The 18,921-nt window shown below is 51.4% G+C and overlaps 4 protein-coding genes across 5 annotated transcripts; 2 read left to right on the forward strand and 2 right to left on the reverse strand.

Moving 5' to 3' along the window:
* The first annotated feature begins 746 nt into the window (after window positions 1-746).
* LOC120901684 (nascent polypeptide-associated complex subunit alpha, muscle-specific form) lies at window positions 747-11,990 on the forward strand. 2 transcript variants are annotated; one of them, XR_005739316.1, is made up of 7 exons: window positions 747-1,317; window positions 1,389-3,869; window positions 3,953-4,125; window positions 6,179-6,392; window positions 6,489-6,632; window positions 9,152-9,410; window positions 11,804-11,990. XR_005739316.1 is itself a non-coding variant. In XM_040309830.1 (6 exons), exons 1-6 carry the CDS (start codon window positions 1,036-1,038, stop codon window positions 9,305-9,307), a joined length of 3,450 nt encoding a protein of 1,149 aa, XP_040165764.1. In that variant the 5' UTR covers window positions 747-1,035; the 3' UTR covers window positions 9,308-10,254. The 2 variants fall into 2 exon arrangements, 1 of the variants encoding a protein (XP_040165764.1); XM_040309830.1 differs by lacking the exon at window positions 11,804-11,990 and having other exon boundaries at window positions 9,152-10,254.
* Window positions 6,411-7,718, reverse strand: LOC120901696. Its single transcript, XM_040309846.1, has 3 exons — window positions 7,412-7,718; window positions 6,950-7,346; window positions 6,411-6,872 (listed from the first exon to the last, which is right to left on the reverse strand). Exons 1-3 carry the CDS (start codon window positions 7,535-7,537, stop codon window positions 6,670-6,672), a joined length of 726 nt encoding a protein of 241 aa, XP_040165780.1. The 5' UTR covers window positions 7,538-7,718; the 3' UTR covers window positions 6,411-6,669.
* Window positions 11,991-12,100: 110 nt separating the features above from the next.
* LOC120901706 (peroxiredoxin-6) lies at window positions 12,101-13,097 on the forward strand. Its single transcript, XM_040309859.1, has one exon. The coding sequence runs from the start codon at window positions 12,212-12,214 to the stop codon at window positions 12,881-12,883; it is 672 nt and encodes a 223-aa protein (XP_040165793.1). The 5' UTR covers window positions 12,101-12,211; the 3' UTR covers window positions 12,884-13,097.
* On the reverse strand, window positions 13,038-17,301 carry LOC120901676 (WASH complex subunit 5). The gene is made up of 7 exons (XM_040309817.1): window positions 17,019-17,301; window positions 16,656-16,950; window positions 16,078-16,591; window positions 14,342-15,992; window positions 13,821-14,273; window positions 13,372-13,752; window positions 13,038-13,293 (listed from the first exon to the last, which is right to left on the reverse strand). Exons 1-7 carry the CDS (start codon window positions 17,141-17,143, stop codon window positions 13,143-13,145), a joined length of 3,570 nt encoding a protein of 1,189 aa, XP_040165751.1. The 5' UTR covers window positions 17,144-17,301; the 3' UTR covers window positions 13,038-13,142.
* Window positions 17,302-18,921: the final 1,620 nt, after the last annotated feature.

Genomic DNA, 18,921 nt, shown 5'->3' on the forward strand with positions numbered 1-18,921 from the left:
GGTCATGATAAGATGAAACTTGTCGAAACACATTGCAAGAAAAGGATAGCAATATAATGATGAGTTGCAATACGCCATCTATTGATCAAACCAATGAAGCTGTGGAGCTTTCATTTTTTTTCTATGGATATTCAATTTTCCAGTCGTTTAAGCTTAATCTGTGGCGCTTGGGATTTTTCAAGTGCCAGGCAAACAAACGTGCATCAGGCCCGTATCTGTGCTCCATCGGATGCGATTTTATCGGAAGGCCTGTCAAAATTTTATATGAAATTTGACAGATAACGTCGGACGTGCGTTTTCGTCGTACGATGGAATCAAAAAATTTTGATTTCGTCGGACGCCGCATCCGATTTTATCTGTCAAACTAAATGCGTGGTGTTTTGTAGGAACAATCTCAACTTAATTTTTCACAATCGTTTTCCTATTAAAATCATCTCAATAATCGCAATATAAAGCGTTTGACAGCACATGCGATAAAATCGCATGCGATGGAGCACAGACACGGGCCTCAGCGCCATAAGTAACAAATGAGGATAGCGATCCTTGAAACAGCATCCCAAGCGCCACAGATTAAGCTTAAACGACTGAAAAATCAATTATCTGTGGCATAAATGAAAAATCGGTAGTTTTAGGGTGGTCATTTGTGAATCGGTAGGCATATAAAAAATCGGTAGGAATACAGATAAATCGGTATTTCTGGTCACTCTGCGTCCAACGCTGTTGATAAGAAATGAACTGTCAAACCCGAAAAGCATCACAAATCGAGGGAAGCGACGGGGTTTGGTGCGCTTGCTGCATTTTCGGGAAAACATTTAGGCTGGCAAAAAAAGAAGGAAAGAAAAAACCGCGTCCTTAGTGCCGCCAAAAGTGAGAATCGATATCCATTCGGAGCTTGTGTATCGCCGCGTAAACCGAATTGTGTGCTGCCAATCGTCAGCGCAACGTGCTGAAAGTGCTGCTGTTACCGAGCGTCAAGTGGCTTGCTTCGGATGCTTCAGCTTGAACAAATCCTGCGCCCCATTAGAAGCCGCCAGCATGAGTGAACCCGCAGCGCTGGGTGCAATAAAGCAAGACCCGGAAGATGTTTCCAGCAAGACGGATGAAGCCACGTTTACGACCCTGACCGAGGAAGGCTTCCCGGCGGGCCCGTCGCTCAAATCACCCACCCCGGCGGAAGACACCACCACCATCCTGAGTGATGACGAGACGAAAACGCTGACCACGCTGGAACCGGCCAGGAAGCCGTCGGGTGGAGTGGCAAAGAAGAGCTTTCCCGGTGCTGCTTGCGCCACCGCTGTCTCACAGAAACTTTCCAATGTAAATAGCAACAAGTTGGTTATAGCTCTCCGTTTGGTTTTTTGTTTACCCATGATTGTACACTCTTTCAGGAACCTCCCAAGAACGATCTCAGCACGCCGGTGAAAAATAAAACCAGCTCTAGCGCTACGGAGCAACCATCAGCGGACAGTTTAATACAGAAGATGCGCAGCAAGCTGAGCAAGCACATCGAGCTGAAGTCAATCAATCCCGCGAAACCCGCCAAACCCACCAGCCCCGCACCGTTGGACATGAGCGGGGCGATCGAGATACCGCAGGACATGATACTGAGCAACGACATACCGCAAACGCCGATCGCGGCGTCGGATGCGAAGGAAAGTCGGCTGGACGATCACGACCTGATCGCCATACTGGAAGGCAACATGGTGGAGATTCGGGAAAATGCTTCCGAAATTGAAGTGTGCGACGTGGGCGCTTCGCTCGAGATCGTGTCGTTTTCGATCATCGATCCGGACCAGCTGCAGCAGGAAAAAAAGGAGCGCGAGATGGAAATTGCCCGCCGGCAGATGGAAAGCCTGCCGCTGCTGCCGAAGGTGCGAAAGCCGCGCACGAAAACGGTACCGAAGAGAAGCCCCACCGTCTCGCCGGCAGCCAGCCAGGGGGTGCCTGTCGAGGCGAACGTAACGCCACCGCCACCGGTGGTGAAGGAACCGGTCGGGGTGACCATCAAGGGGCAGACGACAATACGACCGGTGGTTAAGATTCCGAGCGGTGCGATCAAGAAGGAAGAAACAGCGCCATCGGAAACGGCGGAAACGATCAAAGCGAGGATAAGCAAAAATCTAAAGGAAAAGCTAATGAAGGAAATGAAGTTGCCTGTGCAAACGGTGGAAAAGCCGTTGTCGAAGGTGGAACCTGTGACGGTGAGTCCGCAGACAAAGTCGGAGCTAGTCGATTCGCTCGTTTCCGACTGGGATGATGATCCGCCAGTTCAGCAGCAGGATGGGGTAGATGAGCCGCAAGAGACGGAAAAGAAACCCGTGCTAGCACCTAGCAACGATGAACCAAAGGTTCCCCAGCAACAGCAGCAGCCGAAGTCGCAGCCGACTCAGTTTGTTGCGCCTCCACCGATCGCGGAACCGAAGCGCGTGATAAAGCGAAAAATCATATGGGATCCATCGGACGCAAGCATCCCGTTTGCAAGCTTAGTCAAATCGAACCGTGCCCAATCGGCCGGTACTACTAACACCGAGCTATCCCCGCTGCGGCGCAAGCGGGCCGATTCCGTGGCCGTGCGCATGATTGACAACGCGCCCCACTTCAGTACGGTGGCACCGGTACGGCCGCGAGCCAAGACGCCCGATCTGGGACAGGCGATTGAGCGGAGTGCCCTCGCAGCCAAGCCGGACGAGCTGGCGAATGACGCGAAAGCGAAGAAGCGCAAGAAGAATGAAATCGAGCGCTTGCTGGGCGACGAAGGCGCCATCAACATGCTGTACGACGTGGAGTGTGAAGCGACGCGGAAGGATCTGCTGAAGGAGACGGAGGTGGACACGAGCGACGAGGACGAGAAGCTGCTAGCGAAGACGAAAATCATAACCGACGCCGTGATCAATCAGGGCAAATCACCAAACGAATCGCCTACCTCGCAGGGTTTGCGCGTCCGAGCCAAGCGCGGAACGACACCGTCGAATCAGTCCGGGTCGACAGCGACCAGTCCCGGTTCCGCTGGCACCGCCCAACAAACCTCCAAAGCATCCGTTCCATCGGCTACCTCATCGGCGTCCGGCGCTGGCGGTGCCCAGCCGTCAAAAAAGCCGGCCAATGGCAAAGCGACCACCACCACCATCCCGGCGATAACAGGAGCCCGCAAGCGCAAGATGACGGCATCGGCCGCCAAGGAATGGGAGTACGTGTACAATGCGCCGCGCAGTGATGACGCGATGATCATCCGGCGACGCTCGAACAGTTCCTACTCGAGCGGCGGAGCCAGTCCGCGCCGGTTAAGCTTCGACCAGCCGAACGAAACCGGGTCCGGGTTCGGGTCGGAGAGCTCTACCCTCTCCCAAAACGGAACGAACAATAACAAATCGTCCTCTCCCGGGCAGCAGCAGGATGCGTTCCTGAAGCCACCAAACAAGAAGGAACCAAAGCTACCGGTCACGAAACCGCCGGGAGGTGCCGGCGGGTCGACCGGCTCGGAGGACATCAAGTTTAATCCGTCGCTGGTGGCGAACATGCGGGGGAAGCTTAGCAAGGTGCTGAAAGGCATGAAGGGTGCCCCGCTGGCAACGAGCACACCGGGACAGGATGTGCCGGCCCAGGCAAACAAGCAGGCGGCCAAGCGTAAGGCGCCGGCCAGCTCGGTCGATGTGGTCGATTCTGCGGTGAGTGCCGCGGGAGGTGATGTAGCATCACCGCCGGGTGGTGGTGGATCCTTCCAGGATGCGGCGGTACAAAAGCAGCTGGATCAGCTGAAGCAGATGACGTGCGTGAAGCAAGGCAACTATGCGGAGATTGTGATGAAATCGCGAAGCGTTACCAGTGGTGACGGATCCAAGAGTCCATTGGAGAATGTGTTTTCCCAAGAGGTAGCATACGAAAGCGCTCCCATTCTGCAGGATGATATTTAAATAATTTCTCTTTTTCCTTCTCTTCAATCGATTTTTTCCAGCTAATGAATGAGCTTCAAACTACTTTCCTTGCGCTACAGAAGGATGTATCTGTGCGTGCGGTTCTGCTACGATCGGGCGGTGCACACTTTAGCCGCGGCTTGGACGTCGCCCACCTGGTACAGCCGGTAGAGAAAAGGAAAGCAGCGGCCGAGGAAATGAGTACATGCTTGATGTAAGTTTTGTTTTATATACCCCCCTCGGTCCTCATTAGTGATAAGTGAAGTTGGCAATCCGGAGTCGTTTGGAGTTGTCCGGAGTATTTTGGAGACGTTCCGAATCGTCCGGAGTCACCCGTAGCCGGCCTTCGAAACAAAGGCCTGTGTACGAAGTGCACACGCAAAATGAAAGACAAGAAAACACAACGAAATGAAATGTCTGATCACAAGTACATTGCACCTGACGTCTCCTGTTGGTTCCGACCGACCTCGATCGACCCTGGACGACTCCAAATGACGCCGCCTTCAGATGACTCCGAACGACTCCGGACGCCTCTGATTTCGAACGACTCCGGGCGACCCTGTCTCCTGGCGACTCCGGACGACTCCAAACGACTCCGGACGACTCCGGACGCCTCTGATTTCGAACGACTCCGGGCGACCCTGTCTCCTGGCGACTCCGGACGACTCTAAACGACTCCGGACGACTGCGAATCCGAACGACTGTGACTCCGAACGACTGTGACTCCGAACGACTCTGACGCCGCCTCCGGATGACTCCGAAAGACTCCGGACGACTGTGACTCCGAACGACTCCGGGCGACCCTGTCTCCTGGCGACTCCGGACGACTCTGGACGACTCTGGACGACCCCAGACTACTCAAAACGACTCCAAACGACACCGGACGACTCTTGACGGCTGCAGATGACTCCGAACGACTCCGGGTTGCTCTGGGCGGCTCTGAACGACTCTGATTCCGAACGACTCTGGACTATTCCAAACGACGCTGGACTATTCCAAACGACTTCGGACGACTCTGGACGACTCTGGACGACTCCGGACGACTCTGGACGACTCCGGACGACTCCGGACGACTTCGGACGACTCCGGACGATTCCGGACGACTTCGGACGACTCCGGACGACTCCGATTCCGAACGACTCTGGACTACTCCAAACGACTCCGGAAGACTCTGACTCCGAACAACTCTGACGCCGCCTCCGAATCACTCCGAACGACTCAGGACGGCTCTGACTTCGAATGACTCCGGGCGACCCTGTCTCCTGGCGACTCCGGACGACTCTGGACGACTCTGGACGACTCTGGACGACTCCAATTCCGGACGACTCCGATTCAGGACGACACCGGAAGACTCAGGACGACTCCAAACGACTTCGGACGACTTTAAACGACTCCAAACGACTCCAAACGACTCCAGACGACTTTGGAAGACTCAGACTCCAAACGACTCCAAACGACTCCATAAGACTACAAACGTCTCAGGGACCCTGGACGACTCGGGATGGCTCCTGACGTCTCCGGACGATTCCGGATGACTCCGGAAGAGTCCAGACGACTCCGACTCCGGACGACTCCGGACGACTCCAAACGACTTCGAACGACTCCAAACGACTCTAGATGACTCCAGACGCCTCCGGACGTCTCCAGACGACTCCAAATGACTTCGAACGACTCCGGACGAAACCTGACCACTCCGACTGCGGACGACTTCAGACGACTCCAAACGACTCCAGACGACTTCGGACGAATCCGGACGACTTCGACTCCAAACACCTCCAAACGATTTCGGACGACTCCGAACGATTCTGGGTGATTCTGTACAACTCTGGACAACTCCAAACGACTCCGGACGACTCCAAACGATTCCAGACGACTCCGGGCGACTCCAAACGACTACGAACGACTCCGGATGAATCTGGACGACTCCGACTGCGGACGACTTCAGACGACTCCAGACGACTTCGGACGACTCCGGACGACTTCGGCTCCAGACGACTCCAAACGACTCCGGACGACTCCGAACGACTCTGGACAACTCGAAACGACTCCGGACGACTTCAGACGACTTCGGACGACTCCAAACGACTCTGAACGACTCTGAACGACTCTGACCCCGGACGGAACTAGTGGTTTAGATTTTGCCGGAGTCGTAATCGGACTAACAATAGCCGCAGTCGAATCGGAGTTGTGGAAGGCTCTCCAAAGAGCACATGACTAGTCCTCATAGTACATCTCACGGTAACGCGTTTATATGTTCTGTATTGCAGGAAGTTCCTGAAGATGCTCGTCGCCTTCCCGAAGCCGATTGTAGCGGCCGTGCAGGGCGACGTGCTCGGTATGGGTGTCACGATACTGCCCCTGTTCGACGTAGTGATTGCCCAGCTCGGCAGCAGCTTCGTCGCACCTTACGGCCACTTTGGCTATCTGCCCGAAGCGCTCGGTGCGTTCAGCAGCGGCGTTCGATCTCTCAAAGCGAAAACGGTAAAAACAACAATCATCACAAAAATGCGCTCACTCCTATGGTGCTTATCAGATTTTATTTCGTTGTGCCATGCACTCTTTCCTCCCTCATCACAGACGACGGATCTGTTTCTGCAAGGCAAACGGTTAACGGCAGCAGCTGCACTGGATTACGGGCTCGTGACGGAAACGGTCCCAGCGGAGCGGTTTGAAGAGCGAGCACGCACGGTCGCCAAATCGGTCGCCTCCCAATCCATCCAGGTTAGTGTTAAGTGTGCGTGTTCAGTGGGATGGTGCATCACCACCAGTCGTAGTCGTAGATGGGGACGCAGCGGGCTAGATAGGCCGGGCCTTGGTAGAACAGCTCGCTGACGTCATCGTCGTACTCGTCCAGATCGAACTTGCACTGGTGCGACACGGGACAGGTGCAGCGATGATAGATAAAGCCATAGTCACGCCGCCCATAGCCACAGAACTCGTGCGGTGCACAGCGTTTCATTGCTACGGGGAAAAAACGGAAATAATACCCTAAATTTGCCTTCTTTGCTTTGCGGTTTCTGTCCCCCCATCGAACTTACCGACGCACTTGTAATTCTGCACCACCGTAAACAGATGGTGCGCGTCGTTAAAATCCTCCCCGGAGCGGTTGTGAAACGTCCAGTAGCTCTGCCGATGGTCGCACAGACAGTCGACCACGATCGACACGTTCTTCACGCCGTACGACTGGTAGAGCGTTTTGCGGCGCAGCGCAATCTCGCCGTCGCGGCACGGGCGCAGATTGCGCAGCGGTGCGCAGAACTTCATCTGCGTCCGGCTGTTCACGTTCATCACGTTGCCGTGGCGCGTATGCACCACCGGGCAGCTGGGCGTGTTGAGCGGGCACCGGCACACCTTGTCCACCGTGCTCGGCATCCAGTGCCGGTGGTGCACGATGTTGCACACCTCGTTCTCCCGGCACGTACCCATCATCGTGTCCTTGGAGAGAGAAAGACCGAGAGAGCTTATCCGGGAATTACTTTAAAATTCGACTATCCCCTTACATAATCTTCGTAATTGTAGCGATAGGTGCAGGCGCCCGGCTTCGCTGCCAGCAGTAGCGCGACAAGCGCAGGAAGCACAACGCACGCAATCAAATCGTTTGCCATGCAACCACGTGCACCAATCATTTTCCCGACCGGTCACAATTCCTCACACACAGACACACACACACACACTATGATTGCACTGCGGCGAGCCGTGACCGTGCGTCCCAGCCCTATTAACCGACTGACGATCGGGGCCAAGAAACTGATTCGGTCTGCCAAATCGGTACGCCGCCAGGCCCAAACGGCCAAACGTCGTGCATCCGCGTGCAGGCGCAGGCCTCGACAGCCAGAGGAAAACAGTAAAAATAAGCAAAATCAACCAATGGGCCGCCAATTTGCAAACCATCGCCATCACCTCCCCTGGCTCTCGCTCGCTCTCTTTTTCCCGCACAGAAGTGATGCCGGGGCGGCGCTGTGTCCAGCCTTGGTGGGGAAGAAAAGTGCCACTTGTTCACGAACCACCTGTGTGTGTGTGTGTGTGTGTGTGTGCCAGGGATGCAGAAGAGAGACGGAGACAGCAACCCGCGTCGATCGATGCGCGTCTGATCGGATGAAAAATGAGCGCGCCGTAGTGGATAGTGGGCGCAGGGAGTAGAGGACGGCTTGTTGTACTACAAACACACGCCGGATACAGGTCGTATTCTGGCGCTGAGACGCTCAGGGGGGGAAATAAATCTTCCACAACCAAAGCAAACGAGAGATCCGTTTGCTCTAATGTGTGAGAAGCAGCAGAAGAAAAATGTTTTACGAAACCATACGCTGCTGGTGTGGACGGTTGGGGGGGGGGGGGGGGCGACGTCGCTGGCCGCGTACTCTGTGGTGTTGTCAATGATCCATTTCAAACGATACATCCTTCATCCGCACGGGAAGGAACGGACGGCGAGCGGTGCAAAGGAACGTGCAAAGTAGGAAAATCCGGTGACGAAAAGAACGGCCTGCTATGATGATGTTTCGCGGTGCCGGAAAATTGATAGGTACAAGCATATACGTCGATGAGAGGGTGTAGAAGCGCGCACGAGCATCCATTTAGACAGTCGGGAGACATAAATAAACAAACGTTTTGTGGCCCATCATCATCTCCCATCAAGAGCATTTCCCTCCTTGGTACCACCCCCTCCTCTTGGGATGGGTGGGAAAATGCGCGCGGATCGTGTTTCATATGCGTGGATGTGGATGGATACATCGGCTTTGATCCGTCTTTGAACCAATGCAACTGTTGCCGGTTGCTTGGGGAAGATGGTGTTTCGATTTCCCCCTCAATAATTATGACCGATGAGGGATAGGGGGAAGGGGGATGGTTTAATTTTCATCCTTGAAGTGCGGGTAGGGTGATTGAACCGAACACAAGTTGATGCGATTAGTGGCAGATGCTGCTGGAACCAACCAGCGCGAAGGTTAGTGAAACAATTTGCCAATGCTTCGGAACGGTTTCTGTCGGTTGCTTCTAAATGCGTTATTTTTAGCATAAATTATGCTCCATCTCTATATTTATTATTGGACACTTATTACCCTCACACATACGCACACACATTCAGGAGCGGATGCATGTTGCGTAGTTAATTTTAGATACAGATATGAACGCATCATCGGCAAAATGACTAAACATTCACAATATTTATCTAATCACCGTAATTTTATTAAAACTAAAATTGTTACAATTTACACTAACGACCGCGCTTTCATCTTCACCCTCAGGCAATGCTATCCATCAAGCAGCATCTCCGGCGAGAGCTAGTGACCAAGATGGAGTCGGCCCTGTTGTTGGAGCAGAAGAAGCACGCCCAGCAGTGGGCCACGCCAGAGTGTCAGGCCAAGTTTAAGCTGTTCGTCAGCAAGGGTGGAGAGCTTTAAACTGCTGGGCCGCCGCCTACTGCGTTTTAACGTTGTAGATTTAGACATTTGAGCAAAAGCGACATAAGCTCCCGCTCTCGCGTACACCAATTGTAGCTGTACAGTAAGTTTGTTGCAATATCCGCGATGCGACAATAATGGTCGCTCCTCGTTTCATTTAGATTTAGTCTACCAATGCCCACCCCCACCCCTCCTGCTTCCTTTTATGCCCACGTTGTTATCGATGTGTTGTTTTCCCCCCATTATCAAGCGGAAGCTTTTTTTATTAACTATACTAAATACTTTATTCAGTTTTCAACACATTTCAACGCTTCCCGTGTGCCTTTCCGTCTTAATACGCTTCTCTTTTTTCTTCTTGTTTTATTTTGTTATTTTTATACAATCGATCGATGCTGCTTCCTATTGGATTCGCTGGAATCCCTTTATACATTTCATCTCCGTGCATGCGGCGTTACAATTTTTGTATCTTTATTATACGTTATCTTTGTTTTTGAAGGCTAATAATCAGTAGGGAGGTTTTACAGGCGAGCAAAGGGAAAGTGCGTGCAAATTAGTGGTGGTATTGGAGGCATGAGGAAAAAGAAAGGTTGTATCCGCACGGTCAGTTTACAAAGGAAACTTGGAAAGGAGAGCAAAATATTATTTTAAATATTTTTTTGTAATTGTTTTTCTTTTTTTTTATTTGATTATAGCGACAAAAATTCGTTAATTCTCTTTAAAGAAAAAGGAACATATTAAATATAACGAGAGAGAGAGAAAAAAACACATTAAATGAAACACATTTAGTATCCAGAGGGAGAAAAAAAGCAATTGTTTATTGGAGAAAAATAATTAAAAATCATTTAGCATATAATAATTGAGCTTAGTTTTAGAAACAAACAGATATAAAAAAAAACCCCAGAACCAAGAGGAAATATATTTTGAACTGAATTCATCTTTCATCTTAACGTTGACGCGAGTGTGTGTATGTGTCTCCACTATTGGTGTATCTCCAACGTTTGCCATGTTTTTGGACAATGTCCCTCCTTCTTCACTGGATAAAAATTAGACAAAATGCACCTTTAACGAAGGCGACCATCACGCATCAGGGCTGGAGTTTTGTTGAAGTTCTTTCAATTGCATGGAACAGCTAATGGTCAATCGTTACCGTTCAACTGTTTCTTCCCAGACTCAGAGTATCGTCAGCATCATCAGAATTAACCATCAATCACCGATCAGATGTGGATTAGTGGTGGGTGCTCGGAATCGGACCTACCCGTTTCCGATTCCGTGTTCGGAATCAATTCCGGAGTCGACTCCGAATCAAGAAATGATTCCTGTATCGGAATCGGCTTCGGAATCAGAATCGGCTCCGAAATCGATGTAGACCTGGGAATCGCAATTTGCTTCGGAAACGGAATCAGAATTGCCTCCAGAATTGGAATTCGCTGCGGAATAAGAATCAGCACTTTAATTGAAATAAGAAGTTTTAGAAGCGCCATGAAAATAGATCGTTTTCAAGTAAATTTAGATTATTTGCGGTTATCAATTCGTAGCAACCCAAACGCCTATTCTTATGGAGATGCTGAATCTGACACCAATTTCGAAGCCGATTCTGATTTCGGAGCCAATTCCAAGTCAGAAATCGATTATGTTTCTAGAGCCAATTCCGAAGCCGCTTTCTATTCCAGAGCCGATTCCGGAACCAACTCCAGAGTTAATTCCGGAAACTGATTCTGAACCTACTGTCCAGAAACGATTCCATAAAACTTCGTTTCTTGGGGAATCGATTCCGACGAAAACTTCATTTTTCTCATCACTAGTGTAGATCTTGTTCGTACACTTTCATCGTTTGCCGCACGTTGAAGTAGAATGTACCTCGGCATCCGCCGTACTGCTGCACCTTTTGATTTGCTTGGATCGTTGTTGGAGTTGTTCGAAGTCGTTCGGAGTCGTTCGGAGTCGTCCGGAGTTAGCCGGAGTTGTTAGGAGTCGTTCGGAATCGTTCGGAATCAATTGGAGTCGAAGTCTTCCGCAGTCGGCCGGAGTCGGCGTTCGAAACAAAGGGCTGTATACGCACATAATGAAAGACAAAATAAAAACACAACGAAATGAAATGCCTAATCAAAAGCATATTGCGCCGGACGGCTTCTGTTAACTTCGATCGACCTCCATTCCGGTCGACTCCGTTCGACTCTGGATGACTTCGAATGACTCCGACTCCGGTCGACTCTGGCCTACTCCGGACGAATCCGACCCCAAATGACTCCGGGCGACTCCGGACGATTCCGAAAGACTCTGACTCCGGGTGGAACTAGTGGTCGGATTTACCGGAATTGGAATTAGAGCAACAATAGTTGAAGTCAGATCCGATGGGTGAGCTCCAAAGAGCACATCACTAATGTATATCCCTGTAGAACTGTTCTTCTGTTTTCTGCCGCGGCAACGCACTTCGTATATGTGCGGCCCTACATTTATTTACACCAATAACAACGCTTTAACAATTTACTGTTTCAGGACTTTTTCAAGCTTGGAAGATTTCAAATCCCGTGCAGATTGATTGCTCGCCGATCAACGGTCATTTTGAATCAAGCATCACACTCAGCCCTGACGAAAACTGAGCTACTACGCGCTCATGGGCTACAGTGTTTGAAACGTGGAAAATTAACCGTTTTTTTAACAGTATTTCTTTGAATTCTTGAAATGCGTTACCCATCTCAACTTTTATGCTTTTTTCCTTTTAAAAATAATTAAATATTTTAAAAATCGTTCCCAGCCGGGTATAATACCCCGAGAGGGGCGCATCTCGTTGTCAGCTGTTGACGTTCTATTGTTGACATTCGAGAAAGCTCACCCTGTCTACGCTCCATTTGTGTTCCACAATTTCGCACAAAAAGCACCAGCACAGCACCGGCATCCTGCAAAATGTCGCTTAATCTTGGTGATCCTTTCCCAAACTTTACCGTCGACACCACCATCGGGCCGATCGATTTCCACCAGTGGATCGGCGACGGCTGGGCAATTCTGTTTTCGCACCCCGCCGACTACACGCCCGTCTGCACGACGGAACTGGCGGCGGTGGCCAAGCTGGTGCCCGAGTTCGCCAAGCGCAACGTGAAACCGATTGCCCTGTCGTGCGATTCGGTCGAGTCGCACCGTGGCTGGATCGAGGACATCAAAGCGTACGGCCAGCTGGCCGCGGCCGACCCATTTCCCTTCCCGATCATTGACGATTCGAAGCGCGAGCTGGCGGTCAAGCTGAACATGCTGGACAGGGACGAGATAGGATCGGCGGGTCTTCCCCTAACCTGCCGCGCTGTGTTTGTGATCGATGCGGGCAAAAAGCTGCGCCTGTCCATCCTCTACCCAGCGACGACCGGGCGCAACTTTGCGGAAATTCTGCGCACCATCGACTCGATGCAGCTGACGGACAAACGCCGGGTGGCAACGCCGGCCGATTGGATGCCGGGCGATAGCTGCATGGTACAGCCGACAGTTCCGGCGGATCAGCTGGCCACACTGTTTCCTGCCGGCGTGGACAGTGTCACGCTACCGTCCGGCAAGCAGTATCTACGCAAAACCGAGTGCCCGAACTGACGTCATGCGGGGTGTCATATGCGAGGAATTTAACGTAAAAGATACTTAAAATTGCAACCATTGGTACGTATCGGCGCCAGTAGATTAAATTCGGGTCACGTGGTAGTGATTGGAACAAATTTGCATTTTTGTACATTGGATTTACAACAAATAGTTGGATAGGCGGGGGGAAAATATATATTTCTCTTCTCGGCGCTTAAAGCGTCCGTTGACTAAAAACGAATTCTTATTGGAATAGTTTAAAGAAAGAAGACAATCGTCATTTCACTTCCACCGCAAACACGTACTGATCCAGGATGATTTCGGACAGGTACTGCTCCAGATAGCTTCTCGGAATGTCGGCCACGCGGGTAAAGATTTCCAAAAACCGTAGCGCGGCCAGTGCTTCTGCTCCGACGGGATTTTTCGCTCTGAAAATGCAAAGAAAAACAGCATTTTATGTAAAAAATAAGTTAGTTCTAAAGCAATGTCCCCTCTCCATTACTTACTCCAAATTTCCCTGCACAAACGAAAGCACGTACTGGCACAGATACTGCAGGAACATGTCCGTCTCGGACGCATCAAACTGCCGCAGCACCGTGAGCAGCCCGATCGTAAGCGGATGGCCATCGATCGATTCGTTCCTCTTCTTCGCCACCAAACTGTCCACATTCTCCATGTACTGTAGCTTGGGCAGGGTTGTGACGAGCAGCAGGAACAGCAATAGTGGCAGGAAGCGTGGCGCTACGTCCTGCTTTACGTACACCTTCCGGTACGGATCGTACAGTCCCGCGTACAGCAGATAGGTGTTGAGTTCCGCCACTAGCTCAGCCGGTGGTATTGGGGCGCTCTCATCCAGCTGGTGGCGCTGAAACTCAAGGAGGATGGCACTGGAAATGAAAGGAAGCAGAATTCGTTATACCGCTTGGGTGACATAAAGAGACAAGTGGTGTCGTACTCGTTCAGCGTGCGCAGGGAAGCTTCCAGCTTGGTAGCCCTTATCTTGCAGCTACAGTTCAGCTCGAGCGCTATCTGGCCCCGGAGCGTTTGCTTCTGGCCCACCTTCAGCAGCCAATCGCCGACGTTGCTGGTGCTGAAAAAGCGGGCTACGCTCGAGATGAAGCCGCCATAGCTTTTGGCTGGATTCTCTACTATGTCGGCCCGTTCGAGGTCTGTCTTGATGCCGGTCAGCACGTCGCTCCAGTTGCCTTCGTGCTGGACCTTCCGCTGGATGGTGGCGAGCAGGGTTTGCAGCTCCGTCCTCAGCATCGCCCCATACACGCGATCGAGCCCGATCAGCCCGGCCGGGCCGAAGGTTTCGTTAATTTTGCTTGCAAATTTGTTCGTCAGCAGCAGCTTGTGGGTTTTGTAGTCGTACCAGCTCGAGCAGATGTCGATGTAGATTGTGGTCCTAAAAGAAAGCGAAGGAAAAAAGGGATTTAGAAGCAAGCGTCAACACGACCTTCAATTTAAACTCACTTTGGATCGGTAATGCGCAGTATCTCCCGCGCCAATCGTCCCATAAAGTTGACCGATGTCATGTCGACCGGTTGATAGACGGGAATCGGCACCAAACCACCACCACCACCCTCCGCCGCCGCTGGCTCACCATCTACCATCCCTTGCGCCGGCTTTCCCTTCAGAAACGGTTGACATTCCTTCTCCACGTTGAAGCGGATGATGCGCGCCATCTCCTCGTTCCAGATGCGCATGCAGTGAATGTTCAGATAGTCCTGCACGTACTCGAACGAACGCCGGTACCCGTGAATGATCCGGTGCAGCGAGTCCAGCCTTACGTACAGCTCCGACTCCTTGCCCTTCTGGCCGAACACTAGCTGCGCGTGGAACGCTTCCGCCACGTTCTGCACCAGCTTGCGCCGGATGCCATCCTCGAGCAGCTTGCGCGAGTCCAGCTCGACGACGCCGACGAGCGTGGTCTGCATCGCCAGTATGCCCTCGGTGAACGTGGACAGTGTGTAGGTAAGCTTCGCGATCTGGAACCGCTCCTCGAACTGGGCGTACTCCTTCATGCGCTCCTTCTCCAGCCGGGCGGGCAGTTCGCGCAGCACGTTCGTCTGCAGATCGACGATCTGCGCCAGCAGGGCAAACATCGTCTCCGGGATGATCTGCACCACCTTGCGGACAAAGTTCGCCAGCTCGTTGCTGTAGTAGCGCGAAACGTCGATCAGATGTTCCGATTCCGCCTGGTTGAGGCGCAGCAGCGGGATTTCGAGCGCCGAGGCAAGCTTCAGGAAGGTCGACCGAAGCTTTATCACCAGCCGGGGCTGGTGGCGTATGTTTTCCTGCATCATCGCGGTGTAGCCGTCGATCAGGCGCCAGGCGTAGCTAAAGTCCCCGATCAGCTGCAGATTGATCAGATCGTTCTCCTTGATGCTGATCGTGTGGAACATTTCGTGCAGGTATTGGCGCGTCTCGACGATGTGCTGCTTTACCTGCATGTTCCGGCTGAGACCGTGAAAGTCCTGCACCTCCTCCAGCGCCTGCAGCAGCTGTATGATGGTGCGGCCCGTCTGGCTAAGCTGCCGCTCCTCCCGGCTCAGCCCGTCGATCTCCTTGCGGATGTTGGCGAAACAGCGGCTCAGGCTGTCGTTCGGGCGCGTCTTCACGAACGGGCGGGCGCCGGAAAACGCATCCGCCAGGTCCTGCATGCGGTCGGTCGCTTCGCGCCGATAGTCCGCCCACCGGTCGTCCCGCTCCGCGAGCAGCCGCTTCAGCATCTCGCGCACCTTCAGCTCGAGCTGGCTGGTGTTGAGCAGCAGCTCGAAAAACACCACGCCGCGGAAGTCGAGCTCCTGCTCGATCAGCTCCCGCACCTGGCGGCACCGCTTGGAGGCGGCGGCCGGTGCCGTACTGTCCAGTGTGCTGGTGCTGCTCGTGTGCAGCATCACCCAGCGCACGGTAATGTTGCAGTCGCGCACGAGCCCCATCACCTTCGGCATGTGGTCGAGCAGGTTCTGCTCGGTCAGGTTGCCCTCGCGCAGTATGCTGCGGGTGCGGTTGAGCAGCGTGTCCATCGATTGTCGGTGCCGGTGGCACACCTCCTTCAGGTTGCCGTTGTCGAGCGTGTTGGTGAGGGCCGTTTTGGCCGCTTTAAACGGTTCCCAGGCACCTGGGGGGATGGAATTCAAATGACAAAAATCCTTTTTAAGCGGAGAGCCAAAGGGAACGACCGCAATGTATGTGTTTGTGCATACTTATCAGATTCGCCGTAATGCCCATGTAGAGCGAAACGATCCAATTGTTGGAGAAAAACTTGTCCACGATTTCGCGCATCCGGGCCGGCTGGTGGTGGAGCGTTTTGGGGGCAAAGAACAGACACACGTACAGCATGCCGGCCTGGTTGGCGAGTGCTGTGGAGTGTTGCTCCGGCAACGGGTACACCGCTATCTGGTTGTACACATCGTCCGATCGCAGTCGCCCAATCACCAGCTCGATGTACAGTGCGCTGATCGGGACGCGGGCGAAAAAGTCCTCCGGGTAGCTGGTCGCCGCCGCCGCAGCCGCCTTGCGTCCCGTGCCGCTTCCCGCCGGCCCATCGTTGAAGCCGGTAGAGCGGAGCAGTTTGCACACCTCGTCGATGCTGCTGTCGCTGTGCGTTTTCAGCGCGCTGTACCGATTGTACGCCACCAGGATGCGTTCGCGCACGATGCCGGGAATGTGCAGGTCGACCACGAGCAGCATCATGCCGTACAGGTACAGCGCTTCACACTGCAATGGGTGGGCAGTTAGAGAAGAGCCCCATGCCACAAAAGTCCCCTTTTTCCGCCCATACCATTAGCTGCTTTCCTTCCGCGTCCTGGAACACCTTCTCCATCGACTGCTGGATGAACAGGCCCGCGTTCAGCTCCTCGATGAACGTGTTCAGGTCCTTCACGTACTTGTGGATGCTTTCGAACACGATGTAGAACCGGTTCAGCGTGACGATGTAGTTTTCCCGCAGCTCCTCGTCGAGCAGCCGGAGCCGTTCGTCCGCCTCGATCTTTGCCTCCTGCGCGTCGGCGATTTGAAAGTAGCCAAAGTCCTTCACTATCTCGCCATACTTTTGCTGCTCTTCCTTCGTTTTTAGGCTGCAATAGAGGGGGGAGAAGATTGCCTTTTAGTGGGAACTACAATTAATTTAAACCCTTAAACTTACTAGAACAGTTCTGGCACGTAATCTTTCAGCCGCAGCAGCTCGCAGATGATGGTGTTACCTTCCGCGACGATCTGCAGGATAGTCTGGCCGCACACATTGTTTTCGGCGAGGAATTCGGTCGCCATCGTCGTGCCCGGAAAGGGTGGACGAGAAGTGGTCCGTTCTAAATTGCTGGTGTTGTTGAGCACGGCTGATTCATAATTTGATAAACACAAACACGAAAAGAAAGAACAGAACGGACGAATGGAGGGAAGTAAAAGAAGGCAGTCATGCACACACACACTTGCGCACGAAAATTGAGCTAAATGTTTTGGGTTGCGCAGGGTTGAGTTGAGACGTTTCCAGTGTACATGCTTGCGGAACATTGTGTATACCAAAATGAGCAAGGATAAAAATCCTGATTGTTGCTATTAACCCTGAACCTGGCAACCAAAAAAATCCATCATATTCCAGGCAATCGGGCTACACGGGTAGCCAGCGACTTTTGCGGCTTTTAACTTTTCAATGCGTAATCCAATATCGATGCAATACTGTGACAAAAAATAATAAACTAATGCCTTTTCTATAACTGCACATAGATTGGTTCAACTCACTATCTTTTTTATATTATAGCTTTTCAAAGTTGTGGAGATTTTTTTGGAAAAAAAATCAAAATGTGAAAGACTTTTACTCTAAAAAATTGCACAGCAAAATGGCTCTAATAGTTGGAAGAACTGTGTATTGCATGTCTTGCATGAATTTTTCAGAATTTTTCTTCGAGTAATTAAAAAGATAAAGGAGTTTCCGTTTGAATAAAAACCGTTACATTGTGACCCTTGCTAGGAGAACCAACATCCCAAATAGCCAAAATTGCTTAAGCAGCTTATTTTGGCATGCTAAAGATCACTGCTTGAACTGCCTTTTGCAGTAGATAAACAGCATCTAAGTTCCAGGCGGTCCTTCTAAATAGCGCTTAAGCAGCTTCCTTGTGCCAGGGTGCCAGGGATTTTTCTTTGTGTTTTATTTTCAAGCAAAGCGCTCAATGAAATAAAAAACACGAATTGTGTTTTTTTTTATGTACACGTTGATTTTAAAACTCTAAATGCTCTTGAAATTAACATACAGTGGAGCGTCGTTAATCTGGGCTTCTCCGGACTTAACCTCGCCCGGATATGCGAATAACACGGATAATAGGTCAAATAATATATGTTTGAACCAATTCTGATTAATTTTTAAAAAAATTATTTTATTTTTTGGTATAAATTACCCACTTTTTATTAAATTAATGTTTTTCCAATGAGAATATTTGAAATTTGCAATGAAGTGTAGCGTTTTTTGTTATGACAATGTGCTCTTATAACCGTTTTTTTTTTAAATTTCCTCCTCATAACGCAATGTCACCTACACAGCAAATTTTCTCATCCTGCTTCAGTAACGCCAGGACTCCACAGAGCATAACACGGAGCGCAACATAACAACTGACAGCTGCTAAACGCTTCAGAAAACGCTTTATTGCTGGTATCATATTTTGAACATCCTTAGTAGGCCACTCATTGCTCGTAGAAAAATCACCAGCCTACTGCGATGACCGAAAGTTAATGAAACGCTTTACCTCCTTTCCCAAGCGTTTTGGGAAGCGTTTGGCAGCTGTCAGTTGTTATGTTGCGCTCCGTGTTATGCTCTCAAGGTGTTATAAATGACAAGGTGAAGTTGTTCAGAGCAAAATGACATTTCTCGACTTGACATTTCTCTTCCGGGGGCTCCGGTATAAAAATCGGGGAGGGCTGGTGCGGGGTAATGAAATTTGTATGCAGAGAGTGACAGATGTCCCCCACAATGTCGCCCAGCAAAAGCGATAAAAATCAACCTTCTAAATACATTATCCTTGTATGCTCTGTGGAGTCCTGGCGTAAAGTTTTTTACT

The sequence above is a fragment of the Anopheles arabiensis genome, chromosome 2, assembly GCF_016920715.1.
Source record: "Anopheles arabiensis isolate DONGOLA chromosome 2, AaraD3, whole genome shotgun sequence".
Lineage (NCBI taxonomy): Eukaryota > Metazoa > Arthropoda > Insecta > Diptera > Culicidae > Anopheles > Anopheles arabiensis.